Raw genomic sequence first — 25932 nt, 5'->3', positions numbered from 1 at the left:
ATTACTTGCTGCAATGATGTAAGTGCGAATCACATTCGACTTAATGTCAATTTCTATTTTGCACTTACTTATTTTTGCGGCTTTGTTCACGTAAACTTTACCCCTATGGGTACAGCAAAATTTCGAGGTTGAGAGGTACCGAAAAGTTTTCAAAATCGGACGAACAGTTTCTGAGAGTAAAATTATTTAAACAGAATATCTCTTTATATCCGTAATTTTAAACTTGCTTAGCTTCATCAATAGTAGTATATAACTCATATTTAATTGTCACTTAGATACAATACATACTAATATGAGTATATAACTCGCAACACGTGGCATATTAAATAACTCATGTATACATAATATATGGGTCATTATTTACTATGAACAATTACATAGTAATATGTAGTGTTTATTATGTACTGTTGCATAGAAATAAATGTTAAAATATCGTTTTTTAAACAGACGTTTCATCTACGTAAATAGAGATGATACGGGTTCCTTTACAAACATACAAATCTTACTAATAATTACAAATGAGAAAAAGTTGGTAAGCAAGATGAATGTTCGTTATTCAGTAATACCAAAACTCCTGAACGAATATAACAATTAATAAAAATAATTTAATCTATACTAATATTATAAAGCTGAAGAGTTTGTTTGTTTGTTTGTTTGAACGCGCTAATCTCGGGAACTACTGGTCCGATTTGAAAAATTCTTTCAGTGTTAGATAGCCCATTTATTGAGGAAGGCTATAGGCTATATGTCATCACGCTACGACAATAAGGGGCGGAGTAGTAACGAAAAATGTTACAAAAACGGGGAAAATTATGACCCATTTTCTCTTACGTGACGCAAGCGAAGTTGCGCGGGTCAGCTAGTCATTAATATTCCGTGTATTGTAGAAAACATAAATACTTTTAAATAGCACTTATAATAATTGAGTCACGTCTCAATGTTTAATTGGTAAACAAATCGTTAACGTAACAAAATATATGCCCAAACACAAACAAACTAATATCATTAATGGTTATTTCGGCCTTCGGTACTAAGTCACCCCATACTGTGTCCCATTATAGACCTTTCACTAAAATATAACCCGTAGAGCAGCCATCATTAACATCAAACGATAATGCCTTCTAAATGTGTTATGTAACTTTCTAATATAATAAACTAGTCTCCGCCCGTGACTTCGTCTACGTGAAAAGATCTCCCAGAGTGAAAAATATAATGCTTGTGATAATAAATTTTACATCCTGAATGGTTAAACTATGTATTTGTTTTATTAATAACCAGCTGACCCGCGCAACTTCGCTTGCGTCAAATAGAGAATGGGTGAAATTTTTCCCCGTTTTTGTAACATTAATTACTGGTACTCTGCTCCTATTGGTCGTAGCGTGATGATATATAGCCTATGTCCTTTCTCGGGTATCAAAATATCTCCATACCAAATTTCATGCAAATTGGTTCAGTAGTTTAGGCGTGATTGAGTAGCAGACAGACAGACAGACAGAGTTACTTTCGCATTAATAATATTAGTATGGATATTTGAATTATTGAAGACAGAAACATTAATCACTAATTTGATTCCGATGAAAACGCTATACTTGTGACGTCATTTCTATACTAAAAAGCGTTATTAATGTTTCATACAGAGAATTTATAGATTTGTGTAGCAAAATACCATTTATGTTATGTAGAAACTATCACCTGATTGCTACTCTTAAATAAATATGTAAAGAAAACCTTTTTACATAGGTGTCGTAGATAAGACAGAGTAATTGTGAAGATAAACTACATATTTCACATTCAGTTACAAGGTTTCTGTCATATAATTATGATTACATACGTAATAAACACTACAATATTGTGAGGGTAGCATTATATGACATTTTCTACATTTGCTACAGATATCGATACTGTCCCGCATCTAGGTATTTTTATTGCTATACTTTATAGTCATTATTACAGTTAACTATTTACGACTTTTAGAAAATTTTCACACGATTATATGGGTAATTAAATGAAGTATTTTCATTTCTGACCTACCTACATTGGATGAATTAAAATCTCAAGCAAACCACTTGTTTTATTAGAAAAGGGGTTAGATCTAGTCCACTGCGCTGGCAGGCTGTAGGGCGATTTCAGTATTTTAAGAATTAAAAAGCGATAGAGGTGTGTGCTCTACGAATTGAACCTTTAATCTTTTGCATAAAAAAGTGATATCCTGACGGTAAAAGCATTGTTTTGACGATATCAATCTTGTTCCCCTGAGGACTCTTAACATAAACAATCAAAGATTTAGTCAATCATTTGCTAACAAGCATTTTAGGCACTCGTATATACTTTTATAGTGGTGCTAACAATCTGTGGAGAAGCAACTTTTAAGTGGGTATCCGCCCAATGTCTGCGTGTTTTGATGGGCACGTAAAAAGTCCAGTTGTTGTTGTTCGAAAGAGCAGTCGTCAACCCGTGTCAAAGGCTTCCTGCGGCTTGAACAATTTTGACACAAGGTTGACCACTAACCATACGACTGAATATTGAACATAAAAAAAGGCTCAGTATTCCAGAATTGTCGCAGATTTCTTGGCTTCAACTTTTATTAACCTTATGTGTCTTTGTCTCCAGGTACAAAAATGCGTTGGCTAGCGTTACTATCGTGTGCGTGGCTCCTGCACGTGGCGGCGTCGGAGTACCTGCTGCCCGGAGACCTGGCGCCCACGCACTACAACCTCAAGTATGCCTTCGACATCGACCCCAACACCAACTTCAGTTTCTTTGGGGTCGTCGATATTATGGTGAGTACAACCTTTGACACTTTTGTCACTATAAATTCTATAAAACAAATGAGTACCGGCCCCTCTCGTACTTAGGGTAAGACTGCCTGCCAAATACGGAGGACTTTAAACGTCCAAAAATGTTTCTTTTTTCGTTTTCAAGAAATCTCTGCCGCGAAATGGTTTCTTATTATTGCTAATTGCTTTAAAACGTCTTACTTCAAAATGTTAATCTTTATGACATAGTTTATCATTATAAATGGCGAAAGATAGATAGATATACATATTTTAAAGGTACCCTTGCCTGTTAAAGTTTGTAGAAGAATTTAGTAAAGTGGTTCCAAAAGTCAAAAGAAATAAGAAAATCTTCTCCGGGGATAATAAAGTTTTATTTTACCATGTTTCTATTGGTTTGCATGATAAAAGTCCTACCCTTGACCAGAATTTCACTAGGTTCGGTAACGTAAAATAGGTTTAGTGGGTCTGGTTTCAAAACTATTGAATATTCAGACGTCTTCTAAGGAATCTTAGAATTAGCACCATAGAAAAATACATTATTAAAAGTATGCCTAAATGTGACCTACTGACAAAACTAGATTGAAACTGTTCATTATACCATAACTAGTCATTCATCGAACGAATGAGTGAATGAATTGAATGTAAACAATGCCTAACAGTTCGTGTTACCGGTCGCTCATGTATTTACATAAATAGTTCGTGTCTACTGAATATTAATACATAACGGTTGACAGGCTTTGATTTTTACTATTATTTAAGTAATAAAGAAAAGATTTTAACAGTATCCAAGACAATTAAATTAAAATGAATGCAGAAACGAAACATGTTTTTTACAAAAGTGTTTGCAAATTAAACGCTTGATTTATTTATTTGTTGACCACAAAATATAATAATAGATACAGCGAAAAGCAAAAATATAAACACTCATCTATACTAATATTATAAAGCGGAAGAGTTTGTTTGTTTGTTTGTTTGTTTGTTTGAACGCGCTAATCTCAGGAACTACTGGTCCGATTTGAAAAATTCTTTCAGTGTTAGATAGCCCATTTATCGAGGAAGGTTATAGGCTATATATCATCACGCTACGACCAACAGGAGCAGAGCAGTAGTAAAAAATGTTACAAAAACGGGGAAAATTTTGATTCATTCTGTCTTATGTGACGCAAGCGAAGTTGCGCGGGTCAGCTAGTAATATATACTTTGACGGAGTGCGGCGTTTTGATTAATGAATATAGTTTATTAACTATACTGTTTATTAATATTAAAGTTATTTATAAGTCACTGTGTATTTATTATTGATCAACTGCGTTAATGGAATTGATATTTTAATACAAAAAGTGCTATTTAAAATGTAAGCCACGTCAAAGGCATTCGGGCGGCTTGAACAACTTTGACACTAGGTTGACCACTAGCTATACGATAAGAAAAAGAAGATTTAAAATGTGACAATGTAATTTCTGTTCTCTTCCCTTAGGGGTAGGGAGAGAACAGAAAAAATATCTATTTATAATTTTGCTTGTAAATGCACCAGTTGCTATCTTCGCTCGCAAGAAGAAGCCGCCATAGGTAATTTGATACAATAAAAAGAAGTCTACGTGACTGTCCAGGTCTCCGACATTTTTTTACGAACAATCCCTCATTCTGCTTTGACTGTTTTAAGATGCCAAACAAACCTTAAAGATATGACTGTCGATAGTTTTATCTAGTATCGGAATCGAACCCGAGACTCGACAACTCTAACACTACTTCATATTTTTACTATTTATGTTATGTGTTTGAAGTCAACAAAGTTCATTGCCCTCCAAGACAATATTTATTTCACCAAAGCTCTGTACCTACCTATAGTACATAATAATTGATAGCAGTAATATTTGATATGTACATAGTTGCGTGGGCGTCAGAATGTTTCTAACTGGGGTCATAGACCTAGTCACACCTTACTTGCGCACATGAATAATGGATGCCGATTGTGTACTTACAAAAGCTTTGGGTATATTTATTACTAGCTGACCCGCGCAACTTCGCTTGCGTCCAATAAGAGAGAATGCGTGAAATTTTTCCCCATTTTTGTAACATTTTTTACTGGTACTCTACTCGTTTTGGTCGTAGCGTGATGATATATTATAGCCTATGTCCTTTCTCGGGTATCAAAATATCTTCATACCAAATTTCATGCAAAATGGTTCAGTAGTTTAGGCGTGATTGAGTAACAGACAGACAGACAGAGTTACTTTCGCATTTATAATATTAGTATGGATGACATTCGATTTGTTAAATGCGCCTTACTTTTTTGTATATATTTGAGATTATCATCACTACATAGTGTAAAGCAAAGTCGCTTCCCTATGTCTGTTTGTATGCTTAGATCTTAAAAACTACGCAACGGATTTTAATGCTTTTTTGTTAATACTTAGATAGATTCAAGAAGAAAAAAAAGTTTAAGTTTAAAAGTTGTAAAGGTTTTTTGTAAAATAACTGTTTAAACTAGGCGATTCCGGGGTGAGTTGTTAGTATATCATATTATATAAACGGGCCACTATTATATCCTATATAGAGATTATCATATCATATCATTTGATGGTTGGCGCAGTATATGATTGTAAGTTCAAGATAGTTTAGCGGCTAACTATCGAACGTTATAAATGTTCTATCTGAGACTATCGATAGTTTAGCAGTAAAAAGTTTAGAAGTAAAACAATCGAACATTTGGGTACCTAAGATGATGTACATTTCTATGTGCTTTCAGCCTTTATGAATATTTTCATACTATACTGACTAATATTATTAATGAAAAAGTATCTCTCACGGCTAATAATTCTCCATTAATAATTTTGCTTGTAAATGCACTAGTTGCTACCTTTGCTCCCAAGGAGAAGCCGACATAGGTCTACAATAAAAAATCTATTTAAATAATTAATTTAATTTACTTTAATTTCAATCACTTTTCATGACAATAGAAATTGTTGGAGACGAAGCCAGAAATATGATTTTGTATTTTCTTTAAACTAAGTTACACGCGGGTCAAATAGTCAAATAAATGTAGAAACTCTTAGAATACCTAAAATACACCTAACACTTGCATAGATGAATGATATTTCTTAATACATAATGCATTACTAATAACTAGACCTGCCAAGTACGACACAATACTCATATTGCCCACGCGAGGTTCCAGACAGGTGTAGTACTTGTTTGAAGTCTATCGTGTTTGTGTTATTACTAGGTTTGCCTTCACCTAATGACTACTGGAAGTTAGATAAATATGTGTTTGTGTGATTTGACTTCAAGTATTTTTGTTTTAAACTAGCTGGCTCTTGTGGATCCTCTCGCATATAACTTATCGGTAGAAAACAAGGATTAGGCTATACTAGCTGACCCGCGCAATTTCGCTTGCGTCACATAAGAGAGAATGGGTCATTATTTACCCCGTTTTTGTAACATTTTTACTGGTACTCTGCTCCTTGGTCGTAGCGTCATGATATATAGCCCTTCCCCGATAAATGGGCTATCAAACACTGAAATAATTTTTCAAATTGGACCAGTAGTTCCTGACATTAGCGCGTTCAAACAAACAAATAAACAAACTTTTCAGCTTTATAATATACCTATGTGATCTCGGGTATTTAAATATCTCTCCTATGTTTAATCAAAGTCGGTTCATTTAAACCTTAACAAACAAACAGACATACATACTTTCGCAATTAATTTACCCAATATTGTCCAACTGCTAGGCAAGGGTCGCAAGTGAAGTTTGAACTATGGAATTCGTTCCTTCAGGTAATGTTTTAAAGAACTCTCGGACATGTAAGGAAGTTTTCACTTGGAATCACGAAATTTCAACATTTAACTAAAAAAAGTTAAACTTCAGCGTGATAGATAAAATGATTTTAAGCTGATTGTACAAAACTTCTTTAGGTACTACTATTATTATGATAAACACAAAGACGGGACACACAAACTAATTGCTATTCCCAACCATGCGTATGAACACACACTGCATGACAAACTTGTACGAAGGTTTTCCTCTTCACTTGTTTGAATTGCACATATTTCTTTAAATTATACCTATATAACTTACCTACCTGTATTTAATAGGTCAGAAGCAATTAAAACTATTAATTTATATGATTTTTGTTCATTATCAGTGGTCATAAATATCAAGATCTAATTGATACATTGAAATAAGTATTATAATAGTATATTCCCAGTTGTGGGGTGACAACTGGGAATATATTTCTTCCTACTTGTATTCCCAGTTGTCACCTCGGGGGACAGTGTTAAATGCATATTTTTGTGCACATTAATGATGGTCATGTCTGTTCGGAGTGATACTAAAGCGATGTTTCGCGGCACACGTAAGTTTCATTTAGATCAGGATGCAGTTGCTACCTTTTTCGGAATAAAAAAAATGGCTTCGGTGAATCACACTGCATTCTAATGTAAAATCTAAATGTCATTATTTCTAATATAGCACTTAGCCTATGTTAGTAAATATTAATGTTAAAGAATTATGAAGCGCGGACCTTGAACGACAAACTTTCAAAACTATTGCCTGACTGTCTTGAGCTGAGCGTACACTGAGTGATGGAAACGTATAGCCTAAATTACTAAACATTAATGCATGAAATGAAAGTAATTTTAAGTTCTTTAAAAATGTTATTATTAGTAGCCTGGAGTTTAGGAATATGATGATGCATGATTAGGCATGAAATGAAAATAATTTTATTAATTTCTATAACAATGTTTTTTTAATTAGTAGCCCGGAGTTTGGTAACGTGTCTATTTATATGGCAATAGACTCACCCTCTATTACATAGGACTAGAATTATAAATGGTGATAGAGGGTGTAGGTGCCTATGTACATATTATAATAAACTGCCAATGTAACTTGTCTAAACTAAATGCAATCGCTGAGGTCTTGGATTCAGGTCTCGGCACCAAAAAGTTATTCTCAAAAATATTTTATTGCCTAATCTAAAGAATATTAGTTTGGATCATAGACCTCGTGCCTCGGAGAGCACGTAATACCTAAGATCATGCGCCTGACCCTCTCTTCGAACGTGTGGAACCATCATTACACCGGATTATGAGAGTGATGGAATAGAGAGTGTATCTGTGTATTGTGAACACACGCAATATCAATAAACTGCGTAATCGATAGTTTAAATCAAAGATTTTATTAAAACTAGTCGCAGTAGTCGAATAGATAGTCGACAATTGACAGGATATTTCGTGATTTCAATCTCTAAAATTACTGAGTCGATTTAGAAACAGATTTATATCGTTCATCTGGGTTATAAAAAAGAGTAGAATAAGAACAAAAGCTATCGCAAAGGAGAGAGAGTTTCAGTGAGATACGTGCCGACATACTATTAAACATTTTCGGGAAAATGAATTGTTTTTGAGTACCGAAATACACGTATTTTTGGATAAATAAAAAAATATTCGAAAGGTCACTAAAAGCATATAATTTTATATGTCTAGTTAATAACAATTTATGCTCTATTAGTCATAGTACAAAACAATCATACAGACACACAAACAGCACACAATAGTGACAGTTTACAGAAAGCCTATGATCAGTGTACCGTGTAAATGGTCGCGGTGAAATCTTTCGGTCAAGGCTTCTATGTGTCGCCTGCTGTAATGTAAGGACAACTGCTTGTACAATATCAATTATATAGTTTATTGCATACTCAATATGAATCAGAAGTAATATTATTGTTTGTTATTAAGTGATTATGTTTTGAGAAGGAAATACAAATGAGTTAGTTGAAACTGTCTTTTGATGTTATTTTATCGTGACGATATCGGGATTCTGTATTACTAGCGCCCTAAACGAAGGCATATATGTAAATAGCGATTCCTTTATTATGCTTGATTATTAAAAATCTTGTAAAGATAGTAAGAACATGGCCTGATATTAAATTGAGCTAAAGTACATAAAAATACTTTAACCAATTATATCTATAAACAGCATTTTAATTAAATGTAGCCGGCAATGTTAAACCTATCGATTTGGGTAGAAAGAGAATTAAGAATTGGCAACACGATTAAACTGTAAAGAAATATGGTTTTCATTTTAATGATTTATCAAGTCTCACACATAAATTACAATTGTTTTACAATATATTTTCTTTTCCAGTTATACGTAAGAAGACAAACATCAAAAGTGGTCCTCCACGCGAAAGACTTTACGGTCGCAGAAGACCTGGTCCGTATCTCTGGACCCAAGGCCCTGAAGAGTACGGGAATAAACCTGAATGACACTTACAACCTGCTCACGATAGCCCTGGACGGTCCCATGGATGTTGGCGAGAATTACACCATCACGCTCCCGTTCTATGGCAACCTGAAGCAAGGGTTAGACGGAGCGTATATTAGTACTTATGTTAATAAGCAGACTAAGGAGAAAGAGTGAGTATTGTTTGTTATTTTTGGAGGTATAGTTTAACCCTCTAACTCATTCATAAACACACTATAAACCTATTTTAGTTAAAAAGCTACTATAATATGTTTTCTCTTTTTCCTTTCGCTAAGGAGTGAAAGAAACAAAACACTATAAGCACACAAACAACACAAAACATTTTAAAGGGGTTGTCAATGAATTTATGAAAATAAAGAGCTTCTCCAACGTTATGACACAAAAGTATAATTTTCTTTTTTTTTCGGGAACATGATATGTTTGCCTTAATTTCAGCAAAATTGGTTTAGTTTTTATAAGTTAAAGTGTCATAGACAAACTTATGCGCTGTTGTAATAATAGTGTGTATTTTTGCAATGCTAAGAAAAGTAATAATAGCCTAGTTAGAGAAAAAATACAGAACAGAATAAGTTCCTTAATCATTTGTCTGGCCCCCGTTGTTTGTAATAATATAAAATTGTAACATTACGAAAAATGCTTATTTTTTTGGTTATCTCATGAAATACTCAATAATAATACAATGCTATCATATTTTGAAACCCGCTGCGATACAAAATTAATGTGGTTAATAAATTGGAAAATAACCTTTGATCAATAGATAATGTTGTAAAAAGCAATTTTTGATTCAAAAGGTATTACTTAATTTATTCTTGTCTATACAATCCATTATTGAGGCTGTAAGCAAGTATCCTAGCTTTTTAGTAAAATATATACGACTAGCTTTTGCCGTCCGCCACCAGATTTTTCCCATGGGAATGCGTAATTTTCCTGGGGTAAAAAGTAGCCTATGTCCTTTTTCGGGTATCAAAATATCTCCATACCAAATTTCATGCAAATTGGTTAAGTAGATTACGCGTGATTGAGTAACAGACAGACAAAGTTACTTTCGCATTTATAATAATCGGTGTAACAGACGGTCTTCCGAAAATTAAAAAAAAATGATTTTATACATAACATGATTCTGGTGCTTATGGCGTTGAAGTTTTCATCGCTTTTTTCTTGATTTGATTTGATGCTACAAAACACTCCATTTAATATTAAATAATCTTATCTATGTACCTCTATAATATTTTTTTCCCCACAGATACCTAATAGCGACACAATATGAAGCGATATCAGCTCGCAAGGGGTTCCCGTGCTTCGACGAGCCCGTGTACAAGGCCACTTACACCATGACCATCGGACACCATAAGGACTTCTCCTCCATATCCAACATGCCGCTCGAGAGCTCTACTAGTCAGAAGTAAGCATAGACTTTTCAACACTGAAACCTTTTTATCTATTTTTGTATGAATAAAGATGCATTTAATTTGTAATAATAATGTTATTAATTCGCAATTTATAGTCTGAAATGCCTACTGGCGTAACTATACGTAAAGGCGTATATGGTCTTTGGCCAATATTGCTGGAAATGATAAGGGTTTACAGCAATATTGGCCACATGCCACTAGCCACGACTTATGACGGTATGTCCTTTGAAGCTCGAGGATCGTGACATATATTTTTCTATTCTTCTGTGTTATTTCGCCACAGACCTTCGTGTTGACGCCAACTGTCTTTAATGTAATAGAGCATTAAGTAAAATTTGATTAGTTTTGACCTACTAAGGCTTAAGACTTGCAACTTAATAAAATCTGGTGAACTAAGATACGATTAAAATAAATTATGTCCTCAAACTTTAAAGGATATGCTTTATAAGTGGTATGCTGCATAAAATACATCTAGATGGCCCTGGACTAATTGAATATCCTGCTACGGATACTTTCTTTTTTACAAAGGTTTGTGTATTCTAAACAAAAAAATCTTTGTTTGTTTCAGTGCTTTAGAAGAACATTTCCCATGGAGCAGGATCGAAAAGGCATTCAAGTAAGTTTTACTTTCAAAATAGATTTATTAGTTAGTTGTAAAAATGACCATAAATAATGGTTTAATTAATGGTTAGTGATAGCCGAGTGGTATCAGTTGGTACTTCCCTCGGAAGACCAATGACTTTTCGAAGTTATGTGTGGATTGGTAATAATTATCACGTGTAAGGGTGAAGGAAAACATCGTGATGCAACCTTGCATGCCTGAGAGTTCCTTAGAACAGATCTTGAAGGTATGCAAAGTCCCCAACCCGCACTTGGCCAGCGTGGTGGACTCAAAGCCTAACCCCTCCCTCATTACGGGAGGAGACCCTTGCCCAGCAGTGGGACATTAATGGGTTAAAATTTCTAGTTATTACGCATTGTTGACAAAACTAGATGTAATAGAATAAGGATAAATATTTACCATGATGTAAAAGTGATAAAAGCATTAATTAAAAGTAATTTGAATACAAGTATTACAAGGAAAACTAGAGTATTACTTAAACCAATAAAACACCCTTTTATAATCAAGTCCGAGTTTATTAGGACAAGGTACAACAATGTATTGTTATTTATATTTTGTGTTTCAATCAGGCGAAAATTTAAATAGACATGTATTTGACAACAACTATTAAACCTTTAAATTAACACGAACAAGAATTTCATCTTGGATTTCCTGACGTTTGACGCAGTGATTACAGATATTTTTATTTTATTAAATTAGTTTAGTTCGTGGTTTTATGTGGAATTCTGACAACAGCAAAAATAAATTTCTAAATCGCATTTGAACTGATAGGCAAACATGTTGAATAAGACTAAAAAGTTTTACATACAATAAATGATCATGCGAGGAGCTGCCAACAATCAGCGATGTAGACTAAACGACTGCCTCCGTGGCGCAGTGGTTTAGGTCGCCACGCCGATACCATTGAGGGTCGTGCGTTCGATTCTCACACGGAGCAATTATTTGTGCGAGCCACAAATTATTGTTTCAGTTCTTGTGCTTTGTGTCCGTTGTTTGTATGTTTGTAAAAGTCCCCGCGACACAAGAGCAATTCTTAGTGCGGGAGTTGTCTTTTATAAAGAAAAGAAAAGAAAACAATTATGTGGTAAAGTAATTACTAATTGTTCTTCCAGGAAGCGTGTTAACGACTTCGTCTGGGACACCTTCGAGAAGTCAGTCCCTATGTCAACTTATTTGGTAGCGTTCGTCGTGTCTCGGTTCTCGTACACGCAGAGTCCTTCCGCGCTGTCCAAGACCAGGTTCCAGATCTGGGCTAGAAATGACGCTTTAGACCAGGTGAGTGTTTCTTTATATTTTCAACATTTTTGAGAGGTTTACAGAGGACGCAACTTATTTTCTTAATGCGTCGGCGGGGTCAAAAGAAGCTTAAGCCCAAGTTTGTAGGGTCGTCACCTTTATTCCCCGGCCGCCTATTTCGAAAGAAAGGAGTCTGGGCACAAATTTTATAAGAAGTCCCGTGCCGCGTCTGTCTGTTGGTGTACTAAATTACTGAACCGATTATCAAACTGTTTTCTTCGATAGAAAGAGTGGTTAATCATGGAATACAAAATTCATGTTAGTACTTTATTAAGTAGTAGGTAAATACGACGTTTGTTCAGGACGCCCAGGAAAACATTTGCTTTGCGAGGCTAGAGCATTTTTTGTCAGGTCTACTACTCATAATTTAAACTCAATTCCAAAATTAATTGCCATTCTATCAACAAGCGTTTTTTAAATATATATTTCTTTTTCAGACAACCTACGCCTCAGTAACTGGTCCCAAAGCGCTAACATACTTCGAAGAGTGGTTCAACGTGTCCTACCCTCTGCCTAAGCAGGACATGATCGCTATCCCGGACTTCGCGGCCGGAGCCATGGAGAACTGGGGCCTCATCACTTACAGGGAGACGGAACTGCTGTACGACGAGAAACAGTCTTCGTTCTTGAATAAGGAGAGAGTTGCTGAGGTAAGAGGTTTTGATTCTTTTCCATCACACGTGGCGGCATTTTCAGATATTTATTAAAAATTCCACTTGCTATAGTTTTTGGTTTTTTAGCTATACACATTTGCCTCAGTATATAGCAGACTCAGTATCTTATATTGAATCAGACTGTGCCACTGCTTTTGCTGCGAAGTAAGTAAGAAGTAATCTTTTGATATCTGGAAGTGCGCAAATTAATTGGTTTCCCAGTTCGGGATGTTAAGAAAACAATGGAGCAGATTATAGTCAAAGTAGTTTTTAACGGGTTTATCCCACTAGTCCCGTTGAGTTGTCCCGTGACGGGACAACTGGCACTATTTTGTCCCAGTTGTCCCGTGGCGGGACAAGTGCCACTGTTTTGGTGGCAGTTGTCCCGTTGCAGAAAAATCACGGGACTAATGGGACAGACGGAAGGGTCAAAACAACTGGTTCCATTGAGTTGCTGTGTGACAACAGGTACTTGGCAGCTCAAAGACTCAAGTCAATTCAAAATGTAATGTAATTTCAACTTATCTGCTAGAAATTAAGTAAAAATGTACTACAACACATTTAAGAAACAAAAACTATCATATTACTAGCTGAGCCGCTCAACTTCGCTTGCGTCACATAAGAGAGAATGGGCCAAATTTTTTCCCGTTTTAGTAACATTTTTCACTGGTACTCTGCTCCAGGGGCCTGTTAACAATACGTTTTTAGTTTCCTTACATTATGTTTTTTCAAGTAGGGAATTTCGGACAAGCATTTTACATTGATGGTATGGAAGGTCATAGATATAGACACTCTTATCAATTTAATTATAAAGTGAAAAGCCTAAATGGTAAAAACAATTCATCATCTGCTATCTTACCAAAGTACCAAGTACCTGTTGTCACACAGCAACTCAATGGAACCAGTTGTTTTGACCCTTCCGCCTGTCCCATTAGTCCCGTGATTTTTCTGCAACGGGACAACTGCCACCAAAACAGTGTCACTTGTCCCGCCACGGGACAACTGGGACAAAATAGTGCCAGTTGTCCCGTCACGGGACAACTCAACGGGACTAGTGGGATAGACCCTTTTTAACTGTTAAAAAAATATCAATCTTTCTTCAAACACTCAAGGATACCTTAATAATATAAAAATTATCAAAATCAAATCATTTATTCATATCTATAGGTCAAATGCTGCTATTATGATAGTCAATGATACAGAGAGTGAATTTACCGCCAGTTCGGAAGGTAGGGCCAATGAGAAGAGCTGGTAAGAATAATATTAAGTGGCTATAAAAACTGTCTCCACAAATCTGGTTCAAATGACAACGAGTTAGCATTACTTAAATTTAGGAAACTTTGTACTGTTTTCTACCTATTCTTAACATTAAATGTCAAAAAAAATGTTTTGTCTCAACATTATACATTAATATGTATACCTATCAGGTATTTCACGTAGCGTACATTAAACCCTAGGACATTATAATATTACATTGCAACTATTTACTCCTCCCTAGGTGATAGCCCACGAGCTCGCCCACCAGTGGTTCGGCAACCTCGTGACGATGAAGTGGTGGTCGGACCTGTGGCTCAACGAGGGCTTCGCCACGTTCGCGGCATCAGTGGCGGTGAACAAGGTGGAGCCGACGTGGCACGCTGACAGGAACTACGCCGTGGACAGCATGCTGTCGGTCCTCAATCTTGATGCTCTGGAGTCTTCGCATCCTGTGAGTACACTTACTGTGTTTGGAAATAGATCTTGGCCTTTTTGTTTCGGTACAAAGTATGAAATAGGACTTTCGCCATTTTTTTTTTTGATAAATTTTAATGATCACGTTAGTTGTTTTAATTTTATTTTAAAGATGTTTTTTCGATGGTTTCGAATATTACTCATGTTTTTGTAGTTTACTTATTTTCAAATTATTGTCACAATATTGTAATGGTTATCATTCATGAATTGAAAATATTTGAACCACATAAAATATAACGAGCATTTTTAAACATGTCATGAATTGATTTTAATATTTTTTGTAAAGTTAATCTATTAACTAATCGTTTCTTTATTGAATTTGTTGTAAATTTTCCCTATTTTTGTTATAATAGACGAAATTAGTTCTAATAATAATCTCTTTTCCCAGGTGTCAGTGCCCATAGATGATCCTAAGCGTATCTCGGAGATCTTCGACGAGATCTCGTACAGGAAGGGCTCCACCATCATCAGAATGATGACCATGTTCCTCGGAGAAGAAATCTTCAGAAAAGCTATCAACAAGTAAGTATTATTTCTACATTTTCTGATCAACAGACACTAAGAAAAGAATCATGCAATTTTTATAACATTCTAGACTAGTTTATAAATACTCACGGCTCCGTCCGGCATTCTTTGTGAATTTCATAATTATTGGTCTATGATTTAGTTGTGAAAGCGTAACTGTTCTGACCAACAGTCATACTTTCGCATTCACAATTCTACTATGCATTACTGTATTTATCGACTACATAAGCTCTCTTTTCATATTTTCTCCATCACATTCTACCAAAAAACTGATTTCCTCCTAGCCGTTATCCGGCTATAGCAGCCAATTTCATTCAAAGTGGTCAACGGTACAGGACTTAGTTTCTAGTTTCCAAGCGTGTGCACAATATACAGGTACAATCTCTATTCATTATAACCGGATAACCCGGATAAACGACACGACTTGTAAGAGGTCAGGCACAGGACCGACGGGTTTACGTGCTTTAATTAATGTTATAAGAAAGCTAGATGCTAAAATTTAAAACAGTTGATCCTATCAATGAAAATTATTTGAAATTAAAAATTGTAGTTATTTCTACATTACCTCTGATCCCCTATTACACCAATTTCGCCTTATTACCGATCAACTAAAAATGTTACAATAATATTTTCATTGTCACTCACAGCTACCTTCGCAAGAACTCCTACGGTAACGCGGAACAGGACGACTTGTGGCGCGAGCTGACGGCCGTGAGCCAGCAGTACCACGGCCTGACGCGGAACGTCACCGTCAAGGAGATCATGGACACGTGGACCACGCAGACCGGCTACCCGCTACTCACCGTCACCAGGGATTATGAGGACAAGTCGCTTACTATCACACAGGTAGGTTGAGTTTGAGAAAAGGAATTGTGATAAAAAATATTATACTTTGTTTAGTCTTTCAGGCAGATATTAAAACGAAATATGTGTTGTTTCCTTTTTTCAATAATTAAGAATTATTTAGTTGTAACTCATAATAGTTGGAAAGTGGGAGTTCATTAAGTCGAAAATCAAAATACAAATTACATTTTGGGACAAATAACTACCAATGCCATCATTCTTTTAAACAATAATATTTATTTCTTTTAGAAATTCTAAAATTCTTTAAGAATATTCGGTTCGGCTTCCAAACGGTTAAAAAGGTCTTATTCGTTAAAAATCTGGAAACGTTTGATTTTATGAGTGATTATTTAACTCTTCTTTATCTTGTCTTTATCAATCCACACAGCGTGTTTTCTTTCTCAAAAACATGCTGTCAAGACATTCGGTTGACGTTTTTAGAACCGGCCGCCTGATTTAAATCTTCCCCTCTCCCTCTTATCCAATAACAAGAATATTCTACAAAAACACATTTTCTTTCCCCAGAAACGTTACTTCTCGCTAGCGTCCCGCGCCACTAGCCGCGCCTCCTGGTGGGTGCCGCTGGCCGTGGCGTGCGAGCCCGACGTGCGCGCGCCGCACCAGCCGCTGCAGTGGCTCGCCAAGCACGAGGGGGTGGCCAGTGAGCACAGGTTCGAGCACGGCTCCGGACCTAACGAGTGGGTGCTGTTCAACTATAATATGATTGGTGAGTTCAACTTGAAGATATTGGCTTCTTCTCATCGTATGGTTAGTGGTCAACCTAGTGTCAAAGTTGTTCAAGTCGCCCGAAAGGCTGTCGTCTTAATAGACAACAACCGGGACCAACTTTTTACGTACCCTCCAAAGCACGGAGACGCTCAGCTCAAATACTACTATGCGGATACCCATCTACAAAATGTCGATTGATCGTTGTCATTCCGGTGAGCGCAACTGGCTATGGGCGCCTCAAATTACTATTGTGAAGATATTGTGTACAATATATAGTCAGTTGTCAAAGAGCTCGTTGGCTTAGTTAACAACAGCCGCGCGGATCGATCTCTGAGGTTAAGCCACGCTTGCCGAAGTGGTTCTGCGGATGGGTGACTGATTATCTTGCACATATCGAGTTCTTTCGTAGGTCCCGGCTGTCATTTTAGAAGATTTTTGACAGTCACAGTTAATAATAGTCAGAAGCTGGGAAGTCTGACCACCAGTCTTACCAAAGGGTATCGTGTTATTACCCAAATAACCGGATTGTGGAGGTCTACATATTATATTCAATTAGCATTTAAGCTACTAATAAAAAACTCTCAAGCCTCATACTAAAGTCTGATCACTTGCAAAAAACCGCCCCGTTACCAAACATTAGCCGTAAAGACAATATTTTATCTCAGCAACTTTTTAACCAAATTTTACTTGTTCACCCTAGCTCCATACCGCGTGAACTACGACCAGCGCAACTGGCAGCTTCTCACAGCGGCCCTGAAGGGCGCCGACTACACCGTGGTGCCCGTGATGGGCAGGGTTCAGCTCATGTCTGATGCCTTCGCGCTCGCCTGGACCAACCATATTGACTACTCTACTGCTCTCAAGTAAGTTTTTAAGCATTGAATATAGAATCAATACATGATGAATCTTCAATGATTTTCTTGGTATACAATATAATATACTTATTTGTATAGAGCTTAGTGAAAAAATCTTATTTTCTGCAAGTGATTTTTTGATTTATATAAAGGACAGCAAATTTAAACCTATATCGGCACATAGACAGCAAATTCTATTTTTTTTTAAAGAAACACAACTCCCGCACTAAGAATTGCTCTCGTGTCGCGGGAACTTTTACAAACATACAAATAACGGACACAAAGCACAACCAGACCCGAAACAATTATTTGTGGATCGCACAAATAATTGCTCCGTGTGGGAATCGAACCCACGACCTCCCGACGCAATGGTATCGGCGTGGCGACCCAAACCACTGCGCCACGGAGGCAGTCTATTTGTAACTGCGTACTTTTCTATAACAACACATTCTCCGATCAGCCTCAGTAGTTAAATTAGTTAACGTTAAACTATAATGTTAAACACTTAAACATGATTGAAAATTAAAGATTAAGATACCTTTTATGTTAACCCGACGTTTCGATTGAATTGCATCGACCGGGGTTTAAGACCCGTTACATTGTAATATTAAGTTAAAATAAGCACCAATGCGCTATCAATACTTTACATTATTTTTATATTAACCAGTGCTTTACATTATTATTTTTATCCCCAGCTTGGCCAGCTACCTGCAACGTGAACGCGACTACCTGCCTCTGTCAACTGCTCTGAAGGCGCTGGCCAAGATAGAGAACGTGCTGAAACGCTCGCCGGACTACGGCGCCTTCCAGAAGTTCGTGCGCCGCATGATCGGGGAGACGTATGAGAAGGCGGGAGGTATGGCGGCTAAGAGGATACTTAATGGACAGGATCTGAACAGTGTCAAGTTGCAGGTTTGTTATAGTTTAATACGTGTTAATTTAAAGAGACTTACCATATCAATCAAAAGACTATCGACCGTAAGTAGAATAAGTTAATAATCAACGTTGTTTGGTAGTTTAACTATACAAAAAGTTTGAGGAATGTCGATTTATGACGTCGACCGGCTGTCGATTGATTTGTGTGGTCTATTTTTTATTATTACTTGAACTGGTTTTTTCTTCTTTTAACTGCAGAAATGCATAAAATTGCATTCCCTTGTCTAGATTTATCATTCCTTATTTAGTTATGAAGTATCACTCAACACACACAAGTCCTTAATTTTGAGATTATTATTATATAATATTTATAAGAATACGCCCAATTTTTCTCGTCTCTCTTCTGGAGTCCAGTTGACAGAAGTTAAAAATTCACCTGTGTACTATCAATTGGCCATAAATAGTCATAATCATACATTTACATCATAATTTGTATGTGTTCAGGTGACCACCAGCGCGTGGGCGTGTCGTATGAAGGTCCCTGGCTGCGAGGAGAACGCCATGCAACTGTTCCAGCAGTGGATGGACACTCCCAACCCTGATGAAAATAACCCGTAAGTTGTATTTAACCTTAATAAGACTTTTAAGATTTCATGTTGTCTTTCATCTATATAAAAATGAAACCCGTTTTCCTTGGTCACGGCATCACGCGTGAATGGCGGGACCGATCTTACTAATTATTTTTGTGTTGTATTTGTTATTATTAGGAGAAGGTTCTTACGAAAATAAATATTAAGAAAATCTCTCAGAAATATTGAAAAATAGACAGAAAATGTCTTAATTTTTATATATACCACTTGAAAAGTATTGATTTCTCTAATGTATTCAAAAATACAAAGATCTAATAACTCGAGAATTAATGTGATCGGTCTTTCTATCGGCAGACAATTTAGAATGAATATTTAGCTACCTTTAGTCCGCAAATAGCGTGTATGTGTAGTGTGTTTGTTTTCGAATTGAAATATTTCACAATATTTATTGTAAAATACAAAATATTTTACAATATTTAATGTAAAATACAAAATATTACGCAATATTTAATCCGTTCAATCAGTCATCAATTATAAATGCGAAAGTTTGTGAGAATATATGTATGTATGGATGTTTGTAACTCTTTCACGCAAATACTATTGAACCGATTACGTTGAAATTTGGTATAGAGGTCGCTGAAGACGCAGAATATTATAATTTATATTATGTTAATACTTTTTATTCTCGAATTCCCGAGGGATCGGGATTTAAATGGGAAGGGCTTCCACGCGGACCGACCAAGTCGCCGGCAGCCTCTATATAAATTACTAGCTGACCCGCGCAACTTCGCTAGCGTCACATAAGAGGGAATGGGTCATAATTTTCCCCGTTTTTGTAACACTTCTTGCTGGTACTCTGCTCCTATTGGTCGTAGCGTGATGATATATAGCCTATAACCTTCCTCGATAAATGAACTATCTAACACTAAATTTTTTTTTCAAATCGGACCAGTAGTTCTTGAGATTAGCGAGTTCAAACAAACAAACAAACTCTTCAGCTTTATAATATTAGTATTTATATGACGTTATCCCCCCAGCATCCCGCTGGACCTGCGTCGCACGGTGTACTGCGTGGGCGTGTCGCGCGGCTCCGTGCTGCACTGGCGGTTCGCGCTGGCGCGGGAGCAGCGGGCGAATGTAGCCGCCGCCCGGGACGCGCTGCTGCAGGCGCTGACTTGCACCAAGGAGGTCTGGATACTGTCGCAGTGAGTACATGGTCTTTTACACCTCACCACCACGGTTTAATTATTACTATTCAATTGACTTACTCCATGGTGCAGTGGTCACTACGGCGCTACAATTCCGTCGTGTTTTTTTTATTTCCACGCATAACAATTATTTGTGTGGTCCACAAATAATTGTTTGTACTTTGTCTCCGTTGTTTGTACGTATATTAAAGTCCTCACGACACAATAACAATTCTTAGTGCGGAAGTGGTCTTCTTTTAAAGTAAAAAACAAATAACTACCAGAGGCAATTTCGCATGCCTGACTATCCATACTTAATATTATAAATGCAAAAGTAACTCTGTCTGTCTGTCTGTCTGCTACTCAATCACGCCTAAACTACTGAACCAATTTGCATGAAATTTGGTATGGAGATATTTTGATACCCGAGAAAGGACATAGGCTTCTTTTTACCCCGGGAAAATGACGCATTTCCCGGGAAAATTCAGATGGCGAACGGAGTCGCGAATAATCAATATTATAATGACACTGAAATAACAAAATTCCGTTGTCATGGCAACTGTTTTAATGGCGGATATGCCTTAGCGCGATTTCGTTACATTAATAGATATAAATAATTTTGAGAATAATTTTCGTGAAAAAAAAGCATATTTTATATCATCACGCTACGACCAATAGGAGCAGAGTAACAGTAAAAAGTGTTACAAAAACGTGGAAAATTCTGACCCATTCTCTCTTATGTGACGCAGGCGAAGTTGCGCGGGTCAGCTAGTTGCTATATAACTATAAAAATAGCTTACACAAATATTCAGACTCAAAATTCACTGGTATCTCAAGAAAATGTTTGACTTTGCAATCTGACATCTTCAATAGCATCTTACGACGTCAATATCATCTATATAAGAAACCTCTGTTCTTCGACAAAAGACCACTGTCAAAAAAACGTAAAAATAACATACCACTTAGTAATCGGGTCTTTTCTCCAGGTACCTAGAATGGACGGTAACAGACGGGTCGGAGGTTCGTCGTCAGGACGCCGGTGCAGTCATCAGCAACATCATCCGCTCCACTGTGGGCTACTACGTCGCCAAAGACTTCGTCTACTCGCGGATAGAGGACATTTATAATGCGTAAGTATTTCATTTATAATATTATGATAAGAAAAAACTTTGTGTTTGACGTTTCGGCGCCGGACACCGGTCGTGGTCGCAAACAATTTATTATTTTTAAAAATGAATCACCAAAATATATGTATGTGTGCGCATAACTTAAATAACCAAATCATATTGGACATATTTTTTTAACTGTCGGGATGAGGTTTGTTATGGATAGGATCAAACTTTCCATGGGAATGGAATCAACAGGATAAAATTCTACTTTAACCTTAATTTATTTAATTTCTATTGGACTTAAATAGGTACCTTTTAAGTACTATTTTCTGTCATTGACGAAATAAAATTTAATTTGATTATTCTAGGTTTGATAGCTTCAGCTCTGTTGGAGTTCTATAATGTGATTTTTTTATCCTCTCCAGAAATAGATTTGGTTTTGATATTAATTATTTGTTATGTCAACAGTTTCAAGGGACAAGGTCGTCGTATCGGTTACATCGTGAAGACACTGCTGGACCAGTTCACCACACAGAAGGAACTTGATGAGGTAAGTTTCAACATCAACCATAATAATTAGTATAGTCTAGTAATTGTACTTTAGTTAAGGATGTATACTGCTCCAATCTGTTTTCGATATTATTTACTTAGTAAGTAGTTGTTAAAAATTATAAAATGTGTCCAAAAATAGACTATTGGACCCAACAGAATATTTCATTGGGCTTATCAGATAGACTAATAAAACGTAACTGGTCAAATTAAACAGCATTTTTTAAATATAGTACACTTATTTAACGATTAACCAGAAAATAGGAATACAATCCCTTACCTTCTGTTAAGAAAAGAACAAAACTGCAAATTCCTCTTAAAAAAAAAACGTGTATGTATAAAAGTCCTTCTTAAAACAAGTTATCATTATATGTATGTAACTAAAAACACTAAAAACACAAATCTTCAATTCCAGTTCCTAGCGTGGCGCGATCAGAACGCGAAATTCCTGCAAGAGTCCAAGCTGGCGGTGCAGCAGGCCATCGAGAAGGCGCAGGTGAACATCGACTGGATCAGCAAGAACAAGCGTGACGTTGTCAACAAGCTCAGGGAGTTCTCCACGTAAGAACTCAGCATCATCAGTAGATAGGACTTGATTGAGGAATATTTCATGTAGATTTAAAGACCTTATTTCTGTTGGCTCTGCCTTCGGGTATTGGAGGAACCGTGATTTTATGTTTGTATGTATGTATTTAAAGACCCCTGGTACAAACATATCTTTTTCAGTATCTTTTTGGGCTGTTGGTTTTTAATTTACAGTAAAAAATGTGTTAACCAATAGGTGTTTGGTTCGCTTTTTAGTTGCTGATGTCAAAATTGGGATCTAGATGTAGTTTTTTAATGAAATTTCTCTAAGAGACTATTTTAGGAACCGGTTTTGTCACTGTACAACGCTAATTAATGTAGGCAAATTGTCATAGACTTTATATAATTAAGTAATAAATAATTACTAAAATTTATCCGTCGTCATATGACGTCATAAATAGTAAAAATATATTAAATTCTAAACGATCTATGTGACAATATTCCTCAATCAACTTCAATACCTAGAAAATTACGGAGAGGTAACCAAAATTGGGACCAAAATGAGAGTATTGGAAGTAAATAGTAAAATGCTTAGATACATAATTGTGTAGTTAGCTATGTATTATTTGTATGTACTTAATGTTATCAGCTTTTAAATTGTAACGCTTGTTGTGTAGACGCTTATATGATCGTTGGTATTCTGAGTATTGGGATTAGTGTCCGACCGAAGTTATAAGAGGCAATAGAATTACAGAAATAAATTTAATTAATTTATTTTTGATTTTTTCAAAGTCAACTCCCGCGCTAAGAATTGCTCTTGTGTTGCGAGGACTTTTACAAACATACAAACAACGGACACAATGTACAACCAGACCCGAAACAATTATTTGTGGATCGCACAAATAATTGTTTCGTGTGGGAATCGAACCCACGAGCTCCCGACGCAATGGTATCAGCGTGGTGACCTTAACCACTATGTATCAAATGCCTTTCCTTGGTCAGACACTAATTAAAGTAACAGTTGAAATAATTGTGGCAATATAAATACTAGATGGTTTCTGTAATGTACTGTACTTATTTAAAGACAATTATAGAGTCAGATATTATTAAAAATGCTAAAAATGGACGCTTTTGTAATTTATCGTTGGAAATCGACTTCGAAATCTTAGTCGAAGTTTGCCTGAAAGACCACAGTTTTTGATACAATTTATTCGATTTACCTCAAATAATTTGATTTGCGACGGTAAATTATAAAAGCATCCAATGAAATTTACACTTTCCTCATTTATCAAAATTACTTGTAATAACATTATGACTAGAAAATACAAAATTTAACCCATAGTTTTCATCATTGTATCTAAGGGCCAATTCTCATATTTATATTCTCATAAAATTACAGTAAACCTTTTTACCACGTTGCATTTCTATCCAGATCAACACTACACCGTATTAAACGCTTTTTTGTTTCGAGAATTGGCCCTTAGTTCTTGTAAAATCAACTCTATATCAACTACATATAGTTTAAAATCGTTTTAGTAACCGTCGGTCGATCGCAGCGCCGTGGGAGGCGAGGCCCAGCTTCATGTACTCTATATTCGCGATACACAACATTTCTAGCGTTAGACTAAAACCTTTTGAATATAACGTCGGAAAATAAAATAGGAGGTTATAATCTAGGAAAATTTACTTGTGATAAATCAGTTCAAATTCTTAAGATCTATCAAGTGTAAAAGGCCAGAATAATAGTTTTTGTTTGGTTTATGTTATGTTAAATTTGTAATTTATTCGAGGTTTACAAATTTCTTTAGTAAATACCTATGTTTTGTACGGTGATACATTCAGTAAAATTTTCATAATTTGGTATTTTATGACCATAACTTTGGATTCTATTTTAATTTTGACTTTATGGTATTGAGAAGGCAAATTTTATTCGTGTTATTTGACAGTCATTTTGAAAACAATACCTCAACTATTTTGACACAATATTTTACTTTACACCCGACTGCGCGACGCAAATGAGGGTAATGTGTTTATGTGTATATGTAGTTTTGCAAACAATATCTAAATTATATTATCACGGTAATTTTTTTCCAAGTTTTATTTTCTGACGTTGTCACTGCAAAGTTTGTACAGTTGAAATTTTATTTATTAATCAATTTAGTTTAATTTCTATAATAATTAAGTTTTAGACGATTATTAATAGGAAAATCTAATTATTATTTTATTGTAATTATCATCTGTTTGACCGATTTATGTACAATATTTGAATTTTATAAATAAATATGTTAGAATATTAGTGATATTGTTTTTCGGCATAATGTTTCTTTATTGTTTTGTTAATTTTGTAATAACTCCGTCCAGTACAAGTTTATATGAGAACAAACTTAGATACTTAATACGTAAAGCTAAATAAAATGTGAATGTGTGTTATTTTATTTTATTATTTTTTCCTTTTTTACTATCAAATTTACCTACTTTTGCTTTTCCTGCTATGTTGACTTTATAAAAATGAAACAATAGCAGCGAACTATTGACTTGTCAATGGCGTTTGACTAACTTGACAAAGGTATAGCTCAGGCGAAAGAACGGAGAAGAGATAAGTACCTACCGTTGCATTTTTTTAAAACATAAAACATCCTGGTAAGGAATAGACTACGGCCAAACTTTATACAAATCATGTCTCAGACAAAAACAATTTCATCGAAGATATTCACGTTTCGTTTAATAAGGCTATCCCGACACCTCGTGGTGTTCGATTTCCATATTTGTGTGGTAAGTATGAGTATTTGTTGTGAGTTTGGAGGTATTAATAGAAAATATATTTTTTTTTGTGTTTTTCAAAACTTTATACACATAAAGAATGTTCGAAGTGGACTTAATACCAGAGACTCTCTCTCAGTCAATATTTGGGTGACACGGAGATAAAAAGGTACAAAAATTGTTTTACGGCACAAGCTCTGCTTCGTTTCGAATCACATATGACGATTGTAAGTTGACCATTTTTTTTATACTTTTTATTTTATTTACTTATATCAAATCTGAGTGCTGGACTTATTAAAATGTCTTTTGTCAACGTCCAGTTGATCATTCCTTCTAAATACCTTAGAATGTTAACCAGAAAAATGTTTTTTTTTTAAGTTAAGCAATTTTCCCTCGCCCTCCGAAGCACGGAGACGCCCAGTTTAAAAACCACTATGCGGCCACCCATCTGTAAGAACACGATAAGGTTTGCTTAACCTACAGACCGGTTTTACCGACCGGTAAGCGCAACTGGTTATGGGCGGCAACTGAGATACACAATACCCTTGAACATCCTATAGTGAAGTAACAACTGTATCATAACTATAATTTAAAATTTAAGAAACCCCCGATTTTATACAATTTCTTTTTTT

The 25932-nt window shown here is 35.8% G+C and overlaps 1 protein-coding gene across 3 annotated transcripts in view; it reads left to right on the top strand.

Moving 5' to 3' along the window:
- LOC142983450 (aminopeptidase N-like) overlaps positions 1–24970 on the top strand; it is a 40053-nt gene extending 15083 nt beyond the window's left edge. For all 3 annotated transcript variants that reach the window (XM_076130326.1, XM_076130327.1, XM_076130328.1), the window contains exons 2-18: positions 2611–2780; positions 8923–9194; positions 10286–10444; positions 11020–11067; positions 12186–12348; positions 12807–13019; positions 14521–14730; positions 15142–15275; positions 15926–16124; positions 16647–16848; positions 17551–17713; positions 18400–18616; positions 19085–19194; positions 20208–20375; positions 21344–21487; positions 21935–22016; positions 22431–24970. In XM_076130326.1, the coding sequence (XP_075986441.1) occupies positions 2619–2780; positions 8923–9194; positions 10286–10444; positions 11020–11067; positions 12186–12348; positions 12807–13019; positions 14521–14730; positions 15142–15275; positions 15926–16124; positions 16647–16848; positions 17551–17713; positions 18400–18616; positions 19085–19194; positions 20208–20375; positions 21344–21487; positions 21935–22016; positions 22431–22580 (2796 nt within the window). In that variant the 5' untranslated portion in view covers positions 2611–2618 and the 3' untranslated portion in view covers positions 22581–24970. The remainder of the gene's footprint in view (positions 1–2610; positions 2781–8922; positions 9195–10285; positions 10445–11019; positions 11068–12185; positions 12349–12806; positions 13020–14520; positions 14731–15141; positions 15276–15925; positions 16125–16646; positions 16849–17550; positions 17714–18399; positions 18617–19084; positions 19195–20207; positions 20376–21343; positions 21488–21934; positions 22017–22430) is intronic.
- The last annotated feature ends 962 nt before the right edge of the window (positions 24971–25932 follow it).

The sequence above is a fragment of the Anticarsia gemmatalis genome, chromosome 24 (genome assembly GCF_050436995.1).
Source record: "Anticarsia gemmatalis isolate Benzon Research Colony breed Stoneville strain chromosome 24, ilAntGemm2 primary, whole genome shotgun sequence".
Classification (NCBI taxonomy): Eukaryota; Metazoa; Arthropoda; class Insecta; order Lepidoptera; family Erebidae; genus Anticarsia; species Anticarsia gemmatalis.
The sequence above is the reverse complement of the archived record's forward strand: the minus strand, read 5'-3'. Positions and strand labels throughout refer to the sequence as shown.